Here is a 14,831-nt window from a genome sequence, read left to right as displayed (position 1 = left end):
AATTTTTTTTTGTTATTACATAAAAAAAATCGCTCTTATTTATTTTATTGAAAAAGTGAAAAAAAAATGGATCGGCAGGTTAATTTATTTTCTAATGGAATTCTTCTATATAATTAAGATCAAAGACATTTTTTGCCTAACCCACAAAAATGTTCTTAATTAAAAAAAAACACAAAAACATACCATCTAAAAATTTTTTTAAAAAAAAATTTCAAAAGTTAATCTGACGGATGTTCCCAGTCATCCGTCATCTGACCAGATCGGATGAGATCGTAACTCTATTTTGACCCAGTCGCCCAGATTTTTATTTTAAAATTCAAAAATTTTAACCAATAAAATTTAGCTATCTGATTAATAATTTTCATATGTTAAAAGTTTTAGGTTAATGATATCGTAATTATTAAATTTTTGGCGTGGGAAATCAATTGTAAAATATTTAATAAAATAAATAAATAAAATTGTTAATCTTTTTTTACATTTACTAGAATGAGAAATTTTCTTTAAAGCAATGTGTCTGTCTCAATTTATATTGATTTCTGTAATACATGCGGTTATCACATGATATTATAAAGTATAAACTATTTTTATTGGCCAATTATCTTAATATAAAAAAATTAAAATTTTGAATTTGTGATTTATCCGACCCGGCCGGGATATGAAAACCGAATTTATAATTTTGCGTTCACCTTATTGTGAAAAATGTGGTAACAAAATACGAAGATAAAAAGTTATAAATGGTGTAACCAATGTTAAATAAATCAATTAAAAAAATAATTTTACAAACTGGACTAGTAGAAATATGAAACTTGTTGACTTTAATCAAAAAATGCAATTAAAAAATTAATAGATATAATAGATATAATGATACACCATTTGAATCGTCATCAAAGAGTTAGAAAAATATACTACTTTAGAAATGTTAGAGAAAGGTTCATTATCTCATAGTACTGATAATAAAAAGTTGGAAATCGTATTCGCAATTTCTTAAGCAAACGCTAATTAGCTTTTCCATTTAAAGGTTATGATATTTTCCCTCATATAACTTTTTAATGTTCAAATTCAAGAAACAAGCGAATAGTTGATTTCATCTAATTTCGTGACTCCATAAAATGTAATTATATTTGGATGAGGATTAACAATTCCCGTTACATGAAATAAAAATGGTGAATTTGATAAAGCTATTTACGATAAAAAGCTGTATAGTTAATACACTTCATTAATAATTGCTTCTTTATTGACATCTTTGACGAATGTCTTAATTGCAAATGTTATGATTTTCCAAACATACATTATAAACAAAGAGGATAGCTTAGAAGCAATATTATCAAGAATCCTAAAGCCTTGAGGATCAAAACAATAAATTATTTGTAATATCTCATCACCCAATAATATCTTTAATCCGTTTGTATCACATTTATTTAAGATGCAGCTTTATTTAAAATTTCAAGTTAGTATAAATAAAAAGACCACGTGACAAAATTTCATTGACTTGAAAATATAAAAAAATTGGCATAGATTTTTTTATTTTTATTTTTTTTTGATGCAAGTTACACATCTACGCTATATACTATACAAAATGCCCACACTATATATTTTATCAATATTGTACATTTAAAATAATTAAAAATGACTCTCTAATGTCCACAACTGATTAGGGTCACCAGCAGTATGTTTATCATTAGCAATAACTTTCATTCCATCTGCTGTTGCACATTCACTAGGGACTGGTATGGAACAAATGGTAACATTGGGAATAATTTGAGGTTCTATAATGCTTCCGACATCCCATTTTTCCAATATTTCAACAGGTCCACCTTTATTTGCTATAGCGAGTTGTTTGCCAGGACCTTGGTATTGGACGGCGACCGTGTCATTACCATAAGGTGAGATTTCATTGTTATAAATTGCCCATTTGATACCATTTGGGCTTAAAATAACATTAGAACCATCTAATGCCCAAAAAAGATTACTATTACTTAATTGAATTTTAGTTGGTATTATAACGATTCCTTGAGCAACATCAGTAAGGATGTTTAAAAGAAGGAAAAGTAAAAGTAAGATAAATTTCATTTTATTGATTTTTTACTTTTTTTTTTGTGGAAAAGAAATTTTTAGTTAAGATGTATTTATACAATAAATCGGTATAGAGGCTTACTGCTTAGCGAAGTCATAAGTCTGGAGGCTTATAATCAGTTAATCAAAAAAAATCATTAAAAAGAATTATTGATGCAGGATTTATACATATAACTCGGTATAGAGGCTTACTGCTTAGCGAAGTCATAAGTCTGGATGCTTAGAATCAGTTAATCAAAAAATTCATTTAAAAAGATTATTGATGTATACATGTAAATCGGTATAGAGGCTTACTGCTTAGCGAAGTCATAAGTTTGGATGCTTAGAATTAGTTAACTAAAAGGATTGCTGATGCAGGATTAAATCGTGGCATGTTATTACGTTATTACGTTGCCCCTGAAAATATAAGGCTTTTGAATAGATGATCTCCAGCATCTGATCTGCTATTCGTCTGGAGAGCACTTTTTTCTTCAATGATCTTCATTGATTATCGAAGCTGCGCCATCCTCGTTGTATTATGCATTATGCTATTGTGATGGCTTAGCAGGCTTTGCCACTGTGCCGTTCGTCTATGTTTTTCTTGAAAAATGATTGCAATAACAAACTGGTGAAATCATTAAGCCATTATGGTGGTAAAAATATCATAGCCATGATCAGACTGATCAGTGGCCAAAATGAGGTCACGTGTTATTCGGGCCACTACATTCATTAAATTTTTCAGACGTAAAATTATTGCATTTACGTGCTCAAAAAAAATTTTTTTTTTAATTCCTTAATATTTAAAAAGTTTTAGTAGTATGATAGTATATACAGTAAGACTAGGGATAGTATTTAATTTGACACATTGAATATAAAATTAATGATTTCGATTTTTTCTGAAGCAGTAAATTCCCTTTACTACAGAGTTATATGTCATATTGGCTATTAACACAATATATCACGCTCTTCTACTTATCCGCTTAAGAATAAGAAAAAATATTATTTGTCACTTTTATACGACACACCTTACAAATGACACAGAAGCCACTAATGTAACAATATTTTTTTATCCAATTGTACAGCGCTATATAGCATATTTTTATCGCAGCCGGTAGAATAATAAATAAAGTTAGAAATGCGTTTTCATTCCAAGATTACTAGTAGTAAATTGATTAAGTGGTTATTAACAATTTCTAAAGTAATATTTAATATTGAAGATTTTTATTGAAAATAAATAAGATGAAGTAAAAGAATTATTGTATAAAAAAAATAAAGTAGAAAGAAAAAAAATATTTAAAATTAAGAAAATATATAGCCTTTAATTATTAAATTCATAGCATCAAATTTTCTTTGGCAGATTATTGATCATAATATAAATTATTTAAAAAATTATTTTGAATATTAGTTTTTTTTTAAGTTAAAAACTTTTATTTTTATTTTGAAATTACAAATAAAAAAAAAAGGAGAATAATAACGCGAAAAAATATGGTTGTTTTTTATAATAAATAATCGTCAGAAATAATATGATATATGGTAAGTCGATTATTTGGTTACACCACAATTTCCCGACAACCTTTTTTCCGACATACCCTTTGCCCGACAACGATCACCCAACAAGACATATTCCCGAATGTATATTTTACCGACATGACACATTCCCTAATAGACATTATACCGACATGTTAGTTCTCCCGACATGACATTATCCCGACAACACATTTCCCGACAGACATTTTCTCGACATGACATATACATTAAAAAAAGCGATTTCCCGAATTTCCCAATTATTTAAAATAAAACATATGGAGAAAATTTTTTTTATTCATATATTTATTTTAGTAAAAATTCGCAATTTCATGTACACTGTATATTTCATTTTAATAGTGCAAATTTTTAATAAAATAACTTGCAGCAACCCGTTGTGTCCCTACAAAAATTTATTTTAGTTGCATTTATTTATTTCCAGTTATTTTTTTAACAACTTTTTAAAAAAGAATTTGCCATAAGACAATTGTCTTATTAAATATATCCATGTCTTATAAAGTACAACGGTTTAAGAAACCTTTTTTTAAAAAAAAAATTGTTATAAAATAGTTATTTTTTAAAAAAAATGATAATAAATTAAAAATAAATTTAGATAAAAAAGTAAATTAAAACGGTTTTAAAAAATTATTAAAAAAAATGAAATAATTATTAAATAAATATATATATATATAAACCATGCTGGTCGTGAAAAATCACATTGAAAAAAAAGGAAAATAAAGAACTGTTAATAACAGTCATTTATATTTATATTTATAAACATGATACATTATAATAAATTACTTTTTGTAAATCATCTCAACATGTCGGGAAATTTCTGTTGGGATATGTGTTGTCGGGATAATGTCATGTCGGGAAAACTAACATGTAGGTATAATGTCTATTAGGGAATGTGTCATGTCGGTAAAATATACATTCGGGAATATGTCTTGTCGGGTAATCGTTGTCGGGCAAAGGGTATGTCGGGAAAAAGGTTATCGGGAAGTTGTCCGACATTGGATTATTTATGTAGCGAACGATGACGTGCACTATACTATACGCAAAACCGCACTTCTTCCCCTTTTCACGTTAAAATATTTTTTAAACAATAAAAAATCTAATATTTTTGGCATGGAATATTTACAAAAGCTGTACCAATTTTTGTTTATAATAAAACGCGTTTATTTTATAAGTATTAATAATTATAACACTAGTAATTAATAAAATAATACATAGCGATAAAAAAACCATTTAAATATCGGGTTCTCTTGTTGTGGCATAGTTTTTTTTTTCTTGAGTGTCTTTCGTTTTGAAATGTAAGTTAATTATAAAAAATTTTTTTTAACTTATAATTTTTTTAACACCGGGAATTGCAAAATAGCAGCAAAATATGTTTTTAATATTGACCAGAATAAAAGAATGATGATTTTTTGATACTTAAATATGATGACTAAAGGAAATGAGAAGGTAGTTTTTAACACTAGAAATTTGAAATGAAATAATTTTAATGATGTGTAAATATAACTGAAATAAAAGAAATATAAAATTTAAGAAACACTGAAATAATGAAACATGAAATTCACCACATGTTGTGTTACGCGATCATATTAATATTAAATTTTATTTATTTTAAAAGATCGAACTAAAATAATTTGAATAATTTATATTCTATCATTTTTTTTAGATCTTTTAAGAAAAATAAAAATTGACTATAATTGTAATTATTCTTCGATTCGCTCGTTTTTTTTCCATTTGAAATTAATTATACTATACATTTGATTAGTGCTCCGCAAAATTCGGGTCTAACCCGGATAATTCAACCCGAGTGAATTTTAAATCGGGTCGGTACTAACAATTTTAATAACCCGTGACCTGCATGACCCAACCCATCGGGTCGGGTTATTCATTTCCTGGACTCGGGTTTTGACCCGAATTAGACCCGGATGATCATTAAAATCACTGATCACATATTGATTACGCGTTAATGTTAGATGAATGAGGTAGTATATCCTCACTTAGCGAAAATTGCTAGAGACACCTTGCAATTACAGGTATGTGTATGAATTATTATTATTAATTATTAACATTACATTAACTAATAAGTTTATTTTGATGATTAATAAAGCAACCAGCGTTCCAGTAGAAAGAGTATTTTCCGGTGGAACCGATTTGATAGCTGCAAAAAGATGTAGTCTTAAAGCAGATACAATTAGAGCATGCATGTGTTTAAAGTCCTGGCAGACATATAGTCAAATTTCTGTTAAAGCAAGTGATATAATTTCGATTTTATAGTTCAAATGTAAAGCAATAAATAAACAGTAATTGAAGATATCTTTAAATTCGTGCTTAGCTTTAGTTTTAATAATAAGAAGTTGTGTGACCTATATGATCATCTTGTAAGATCAATTACCTTGCGTTGTTGAAAAAATTATATTTGAAAAAATATTTTTGATATATTACTAAACATACAGTATATTATCCAATGAAAATTTTGGGTCTAACCCGGGTTATTCGAATTAAATATACCCGGGTCGGGTTAAAATCGGATTATTTCTATTTTTGCCGGGTCGAGTCGGATATATTCTCCAAACCCGACCGAATCCGACCTGGTAGGAGCACTACATTTGATGATTTTGTTATAAAATTTGTTTAATTGATTAAATAAAAAAAATACTTTTTTTACATATAAGAATCATATCTAATTTTTTGGACATCATATTCATTGTCAAGTTGGTTACAAAGATTTTTAAATTTTAATAATATTTTCAATAAAATAATTTATTAAGAATTATTGACACTAATTTATTTTTTGAGTATACAGTTCACGAATAACGAATAATTGGTTGAAGCTTGATAATAATTACAAATATGTAAGTATTGCTGTTAAGTTAAATCAAAAGTAGAATTTAATTTTATTAAAATCAAAGAAAGTAAAGAGTTTGTAGTATTTATATAATAATAATTTTATTAATGATGGAATCGGTCTTTAATGTAAAAAATAATAATATATTTTTTACCTCTTCACGCTTAGTCTTAAAAGAATGTAAGGATCATTTAAATAAATGATCTCGCACCCATGTGTGATGTTTAAATCTCGCCTTTATTCCAAAAAAGGATATTTTGTATGCCGATCATTTAATTCTGACCAGAATTAAATACGTCACGTGATTAAACGGAAAAAGACCCGAAAAAAAAGTTTTGTCAAATAAGTCAAAAATGACTTTTGATGTTCCTGCTATTCTTCACATAAATAAATAAATAAATAAGTCAAAAATGACATTCAAAGCCATCTCTGATGCTTTAAGTAAATTTGTAAAGCAGGGGAAAATACACATAGTAGATATTTTTTAAAAAAGTTTGTATATTAAAAATTTCTTTTTTTGTTACAGAAGGCGAGATTTTAACATCATACTGGGGGCGAGATACTGTATACATTTTCCCTAAATTAAATAAAATGTGTTTAAAATTACAAAAAAAGTTTATTTATGATCAATTTAATTTGAATAAATCTTTTGATAAATTCAAATAAGATAATGAGTGACGTGTAAATTTCTGTTTAACTCGGTAGAGTTTGATTAATAAAAAATAGTCCATTTTGTTATGATATCAATTTATTAATTATTTCAATTAAAATTATTTTGAATAGTTTTTTTTAAGTAAATTTTTTATTTTTATTTTTAAAATTACAAATAATAATCTATAAAACATGAAAAAAATATGGTAATTTTCGACTTTTCGTAACAAAAAAGAAAATTCTGTCCGAAAAATAGATAAAAAAGAAATGATATGAAATTATCTATAAACATTTATATTTTATTTATCGGAGTTTATGTCATATTCTTCACAACTTGATTCACTTTCGTTAGAATTAAGATCAGTTGATACATTATTGTTTCAGAATCAATAGGATCACTAGAATTAATACTATCAAGTTCTTGAATTACTTGGTTAATATATGGCCTTTCATCTGGTTCGTGTTGCCAGCATTCTATTTATATAAATAAATTGTATTAATTAAATCTTATTGCAAAAAATAAATTATACTTTTATTCATACTTTATAAAGCGAACCGAATTTTATCATTTGTGATTCGAGTAGGAATTTCTCTCTGTTTATTATTGCTTAATTTAATGATTTCAAAACAATTTTTATTTTCAAAATCAACCGGTGATAAACGACTAGAATAATACTCCCAAACCATATATCTGATTTTTTGGTTAAATCATACGGCGAATGATTTTTTCAAAAAAGTTTAGACGGTATGATTAGCTGATCTTGTTTTGACAAAATCTGTATAAAATATTATTAGGGTGCAAAAAGAATACAAGATCTCCGTGTGTAACCTTAGTGTTATCATGTTACTTGCAATTCGCTCTCTCATTTAAAGGTTATAATATTGTTTTCAAAATAATTTTTTAATGTTCTACCATCTGCATAGTGCATATTCAAGAACGAGCGAATAATTCATTCTATCTGAAGAATAAAATAAAAAGTGTAAATAAATAACTTCATATAAATTTACTAAATTTACCTTTTAATTTCGTAACTCCATAAAATTGAATTATATTTAATGAGAATTAACCAATCCCGTTAAATGAATTTGAAAAAAAAATTTATTATATACTGTAAATATTAACTATCAAAAAAGTTATATAATAAAGACTATATCAGTAACGCACCTCATTGACAATGGCTTCTTTGTTTGAAACTTTTAACGAATTTTTTAATTGCAAATCTTAATGTACTTTTCCAATATACATTATAAACTAGGGCGGATCCTCTGAAGCAGCCTCAGTAATTTGAGAATCAGATACCGAAAATACGTCAAAGATATTATTAAATGGCGTGACGTTCAATTAACTGTTATGATTCTCAAAGTTTTACTGAGATTTCTTCTGGAAGATTCGCTTCGGTTTATGCTGCAGACTGAAAAATGCGACAGTATTTGCAATTAAAAAATTTCACAATAGTTGTTCTATGGAAGAGATTATTAACGAGGTATGATTTTGTTTACATAAATTTTTTTTTTTTTTTTGATATTTATATAAATTATAACATTTTTTAGGTTTTTTTCATCCCATATTTAATAGTCACGTGCCATTATACATTTATACGGGAACGTCATATGATATGATAAAAATGCTATTCTAGTGAAGGTTCTGCGCACCAGAAATTATTTCGACAAATACTTTCCTGTCTGCAGTTGATTGACTTGTATTCTATTACAGTACTATTTTCGATCATAGTCCAGTACCATTATACGTCCTTTATATTCTATTGAACCTTAATATAACGTTATATCGAAATAATATAGGATAACCTATAAATTTAATTCTCTTTAGAGCTTCGTAGAAATAGTGTAACTGCATAATCATTAGTTAGTAACGCATCTTCTTATAATGGTTATTCATACAGTAAGTTGTGATTGATATAGAAATGCTGTGATGCAATGCATTCCGCATGACATTTTTTTTTTTTGGACGTAACTCTGCGACGGGGAATAAACTTATGTTAATTAACTAAATTTGTGAAAAATATGCGTAGGATCAGATTTTGTGAATTTTATGTAAACTTACGTAGAGGATTACAACCTTATAGCAGGGTTACGAATTAGATAATTTCAGGATGTATATACGAGGGAAAAAAAATGAAACTTGAGATCATGTGTATCGCAAGAAAGATTATAGGCGGCTTTATTGCCGCTAAATGGATAAGTTCAATGCACAGAAGGAAATGGCATCTCGGTATTATCAATCATTATATAGGGCTTTGTAATACAATAAACTAAAAAATATGTGATCCAATTCTTGTTTCTAATAAATAATAACAGTGTGTTATGCCTAATTTGACTTTAAATACGATAAAATAAAGTAACATTATTTTATTGGAAACTCTTTCCATGTGAAATATCTGTTAACGGTTTCAAAAATAACGTAGAGTTGATTGAATCTCAAGGAAAACAAGATAGTAATTACAATGTCATGATTTTCCACAAAATATTATTTCGTTCATGATTTTCTTTTATTTGTCTAAAATCTGTTAACATCATAATATAAAAAAAAAACGAAAATGATATATAAAACGGTGAAGGTAAGAAATGTTCTATATTGATATATATCATGTGATATATAATCATCATATGAAAGGATCATCATTAAGATTGTTATGACAAAAAGGATTTGCATAAAGCAAAGGAATTGCCGATCAGCGAAATTTTTGTGCAGAACTTTGATGTCAAGTGATAGAATTTCAACTGTAAAAGCTAAAATCTAATTAAAAAAAATTGGCCTAACTTGAAATTCGAAAATGATTATTCATAACTGGTTTAATGATTAAATATAAACCTATATAAAAATTCTATATATTCAAACTTGACATGATAAACTATAGTTTTCTGATTCTTTTGTTATTTCACTTTCTTCGAAGTTGGCGATTGTATTATTTTTTTCGGGGCTAATACTCTTAAGTATAGTAACTATTTCGGAAATATCTGGCCTGTCATCTGGTTCAAGTTCCCAACATTCTATTTAAATAGACATATTAGGGTTAGATAATATTTTTTATTACAAAAAAAAAAATCAGAATATTATTGTTGTTAAGATTATATACACTTACTCTGATAAAGCCTAACATATTCACTATTTGTGTTTGGGATAGGAATTTCTCTTTGACCATTAATGATGCAGATCTTTAAACCAATTTCTGTTTCAGAATCGAAAGGTGGTTTACAACTCGTTAACTGCCAGAATAATACCGCTAAGCTATATATATCAGATTTTTTGGTTAAATCGACTGAGTGATCCTTAAGAATTTTGGGATCCATGTAAAGCATTACGCCGTATGCTTTTTCTTTTTTATAAATAACCAATCCGTCTAAACGTGAACATCTTTTTTTTTTTTTTTTTTTTTTTTTTTTTTAACTGTAACGCATCTTTATTAAGGTCTGGTGTCTATAGACTACCCTAAAGTACAAGATACATAGAGCCAACATGTTTATACACCATGTCAACCCTATAACAGAGTTCTAAGCTATACTACGAAAATATATTACAGAAAATAATAAAATAAATACTATATCCGATAAAATAAAATAAACTAAAATTAACAGACTATTTGATTTTTGAAACCTAACTATTTGAATTCTAATTTTAAAATGTGGGAGTAAAAGTGAAATGTGTATATAAAGTTCGAGTCTGCCATGTGCAGCTTCTAAAGATGAGCCCCAACGGTCTCACACCCAAACAGTTTATTCCACCAAATCCCCCTTATACCTACAAAAAATAAAAGTTAGTATTCTAAACTAAATTAAACAAATCGAAATAAAATACATTTTGTTGTTAATTTTTGTTATCAGAATCTTTTTTACATGAATCATGTGACTTTGATTAAAAATGCAATTCATTTCTCCTCGTAAAACTCTTCCACTCTCTTTACTTCTTGTTATTCTTCTTCTTCTTCTTTTTCTTTCCACTATTCTTTAATGGTGGTGATGCCTTGGGTTCTGCTTCATCTTCTTTATCTTCGTCGCGCATCGTAAACGTAACTTCTTGGATTACTTGTGTGTTCTCTTGTTGATAATTTGCTGTCCAGTATTCTTCTTCAGGAATAGTACTGTTCTCTTCATCAACATAGTCTGAATCCAAGGGTTCTTCCTCTTTCTTCGGAGATTCTAACATTGGTCTTTTTTCTCCCGTCTTCTTTTCGTCTTGATATCGATTTTCATTCTCCAATCTTTGTTTAAAATTGTCGTTTAGGGTTGTATATTCCTCGAATATTTTTGATTTTTCTGCTAAACTTATAATTTTATGTCCTAGTCGGAAAAAATTATTATATTCCGAAGCAAGCTTCTTTGTTTCCATGAAATCCTCTACCCCTATCTCCTCCTGAAATTCGAAAAAGGCCCATTTTGTTGGACGTTTGATTGAAGATCGCTTTCACTTCGTCCAATTTCTTCATCAGGTTCTCACTGTCGGTGGTTGATTCTTGATACTGAACGTATTTAATTTTGTTCGTTCTGTAATCTTTTATGATTTCGACCACTTCTTCTGGCGCTACGTTATTTTTCTTCAGTACTTGTTTCCCCTTGTTTTCTGAAGTGTCGTTATGGTCATGAGTATTCTCTCCTACTCTCCAATTTTTGATCATCTCAACAACTTCATTTTCGTCTGGCGTCTTACTTATCCTTGAATCCTGTTCCGCTTTTGATGGATGTAGTAAGCTTTCTTGTCGCGAAGCAAAGTTCCCTAATTCTCTGTAAATTCTCTCCGGTGGTGTCATAGGTGTCTTCGGTTCACTGGCCAGTCATAGAGGTGGGTTCGTCCTGTTATCCGTAGCAGTTTCCTTTTCTTGAACGATCTTCTTCTCGTGTAATTTCTTCGTCTCTATCTTGGCATCACCGTCTTTATATATCGTCTTTTTATTTCTCACTAACCAAACTCTATTGATATCTCCTTGTGTGCATGAATCCTCCACTGCCTCTCCCATTTCTTTGAGGTTCTTGAAATATCCAATCACTTTCCAATTTTTTGTGATTTTGATAATTTTAATGAACGCTGTCTTGGAAGTTTGTTGCAGTTTTTTCGTGAAGTCGTATGTATTCCCCTTCTTTATGGATTCCATTTCCTCGTTAGTTAGGTCTCTCACAGTCTGCCATTGGTCTCGCTCTTGTCGTCCTTTCAAACCTAGTTTCGCGTCATACCATCTGATAAAGTTTTTGCTAATACAAATACTGAAATGTCCATCCAAGAACGTTTTTTCAAAATTTTCATTCAAAGCGATTTTTGCCTTAACGGTTTTGTATTTATATTGTCCTCGAATTTGCAATCTATAAACTGTTCCTATCTTCATCAGATTTGTTCTTACATCATCCTCACTCCAGTATTTTGGTATATCGTAGAAAAATATGTCATGTGCCTCCTTGGCCTGCTGATCATTTCTGGTATTTTCGGGTAAAACTGGTATCTCTAGGATTTCTTCCCGTTTTCTCCTGTTTGATGTAGATCGGCCTTTTTTAGATTTTTTCGGCTGATCGATTTCTTTGTTGACGCCTGTTTTAACCTTTTTTAGTTCTGATCTCGTTTTTTCCACTTCTTGCGAAATTTTCTTTATTTGCTCATTTTTCTGCGATATTATTCGTGCTTGTTGTTTCTCCTCATTGACTTTTCTATCCATCACGTGGTCTTTCCTCTGCAGTTCTTCGCGCAGTTTTGAATTTTCCCATGAGAGTCTTTTTATTTCGTCTATATAGACGTCGAAAGACACTGCTGAACACTTTAAAACAATATCTTTTATAGTTTCTTTTCTGCGTACAGCGTCATTCCGTATTGACTCCAGGAAGTTTTGTTCAGTTTTGCTGAGACCCCCGTCTCTTGGTGCTTTTTCATGACTTTTTGTTGAGGTCCTTGAGTTCGCACTAGAAATATTTTTTGTTTCTTTTAGAAACCTGTATCTATATTCTGTAAATTTGTATGCTGACTCCATTTTTGAGGTTTTTTATTTAGGTTTTATTAATAAAAAAAACTCATAAAAGACGTTTTTCTTTCCGCTGAAAATTTGGGCAGAATGATCGTCAGAAAGAGTTTTTCAACCAAAACAGATCTCTAAACGTGAACATCCAAAATCTGCTATTTTTATTGTATGTTGATGTATCAAGATATTACCGGGATGCTAAATAAAATTTATTAATTAAAATAAAACTTAAACTATTAAGCGAATATAATGATTTTGGATAACTTACAAGATCTCCGTGTATGATTCCCTTATCATCATGTAACCATGAAATCGCACTTGCAATTTCTTTAGCAAACTCTAATTGATTTTTCCATTCAAAAGTTATAGCATTGTTCCTTAAATATTCTCCTAATGTTCCACCGTTCGCGTACTCAAGAACAAGCGAATAATTTTTTTCGTCTAAAAAAAAGTATATAATTCTTTTTTAAATATTTGTTTATATAACGTTCAAAAAATATGTACCCAGATCTTTCTGAACGATTGAGATCATGTGCAGTTGTCAAGTAGATCAGTTCTAGAACTGTTTCACAATGTCAAAGAGTATAAAGGGACACGTTGCGTGCAACAATAATCTCCAATCATCTAGATATTTTTTATTAACTATAGAATTATTACTTTACCTTTAAATTTCGTAACTCCACAAAATTTAATTATATTTGGATGAAAATCAACCTTTTCCGTTAAAAAAACCTAAAAAAAAAAATGTATGATTTATTTAAATGTAAAAAAAAAATTTTACGTAAACAAAAATCATACCTCATTAATAATCTCTTCCATAGAACAACTATTGCGAAATTTTTTAATTGCAAATATTGTCGCATTTTTCCAGTCTGCAGCATAAACCGAAGCGAATCCTCCAGAAGAAATCTCAGCGAGTTTCTTAAAATTTTGAGGTTCATAACAGTTGATTTGTAACGTCACATCATCTAATAATAATATCTTCAGCGTATTTTTGATATTAGTCTCGAGGCGCAGCTGCTATAATTAGACATTGGGCGTTTTTTGATGATGCGGGCATTTTTTTATGGCGATTTTTTTGATGCGGGCGTATGTTGTGTATGTTGCAATTGATAAACAGAAGTTATTTTCGACCCACTTTTAAAAAAAAAAACCATTTAAATATCGGGTTCTTTTCCCTTGATAGTGGTTGTGGCGCAGTTTTTTCTTTAGGCTTTCGAGTGTCTTTCGTTTGGAATGTGAGTTAATTATAAATTTTTTAACTTATAGGAATAACTCAAATAACGGCAAAATGTGTTTTTAATATTGACCAGAATAAAAGAATGATTATTTCTAAATTTGACAATTAAAGGAAATAAAAAGGTAGTTTTTAGAAATTTGACAAAATAAAAGAAGTGAAAAGTGTATAATTTTAACGATATGTAAATATAACCAAAATAAAAGAAAAGACCGCCTATTCTGATTACTATTATTAACATTATATTTATTAGATCAATTAAATATAAAATAATTTGATAATTTATATTCTATCATTTTTTTTTGGATCTTTTAAGAGTTATAAAAATTGACTATATAATTATAATTATCCTTCGCTTCGCTCCGGACAATCTATTTCGCATTTTTTTTTCATTTGAAATTAATTATATATGATATATGCGAGAGGAAAAAAAATGAAAACTTGAGATCATGTGTACCGCAAGAAAGATTATAAGTGGCTTTATTGCCACTAAATGGATAAGTTCAGGAAATGATATCTCAGAGTATTAGGCTCTGTGATACAATAAACTAAA

At 28.6% G+C, this 14,831-nt stretch overlaps 3 protein-coding genes across 3 annotated transcripts; all 3 read right to left on the bottom strand.

Annotated features, from left to right (window-relative positions):
• Window positions 1–1,490: 1,490 nt before the first annotated feature.
• Window positions 1,491–2,098, bottom strand: OCT59_029223 (uncharacterized protein). The gene has a single exon (XM_025317030.2). It carries the CDS (start codon window positions 2,068–2,070, stop codon window positions 1,621–1,623), a length of 450 nt encoding a protein of 149 aa, XP_025179175.1. The 5' UTR covers window positions 2,071–2,098; the 3' UTR covers window positions 1,491–1,620.
• A 7,840-nt stretch (window positions 2,099–9,938) lies between these two features.
• On the bottom strand, window positions 9,939–10,405 carry OCT59_029222 (uncharacterized protein; the record flags this gene model as incomplete). The annotated part of the gene is made up of 2 exons (XM_025330343.2): window positions 9,939–10,096; window positions 10,189–10,405. 2 exons carry the CDS (start codon window positions 10,403–10,405, stop codon window positions 9,939–9,941), a joined length of 375 nt encoding a protein of 124 aa, XP_025179174.1.
• A 2,750-nt stretch (window positions 10,406–13,155) lies between these two features.
• Window positions 13,156–14,101, bottom strand: OCT59_029221 (uncharacterized protein; the record flags this gene model as incomplete). The annotated part of the gene is made up of 5 exons (XM_066142333.1): window positions 13,156–13,239; window positions 13,310–13,482; window positions 13,704–13,773; window positions 13,840–14,009; window positions 14,074–14,101. The coding sequence occupies 5 exons, from the start codon at window positions 14,099–14,101 to the stop codon at window positions 13,156–13,158; spliced, it is 525 nt and encodes a 174-aa protein (XP_065994563.1).
• Window positions 14,102–14,831: the final 730 nt, after the last annotated feature.

The sequence above is a fragment of the Rhizophagus irregularis genome, chromosome 9, assembly GCF_026210795.1.
Source record: "Rhizophagus irregularis chromosome 9, complete sequence".
In the NCBI taxonomy this organism is placed as follows: Eukaryota; Fungi; Glomeromycota; class Glomeromycetes; order Glomerales; family Glomeraceae; genus Rhizophagus; species Rhizophagus irregularis.
The sequence above is the reverse complement of the archived record's forward strand: the minus strand, read 5'-3'. Positions and strand labels throughout refer to the sequence as shown.

Bases quoted from the DNA above. Each gene is read 5' to 3' on its own strand.
- OCT59_029223 (XM_025317030.2), bottom strand. From the start codon at position 2,070: ATGAAATTTATCTTACTTTTACTTTTCCTTCTTTTAAACATCCTTACT.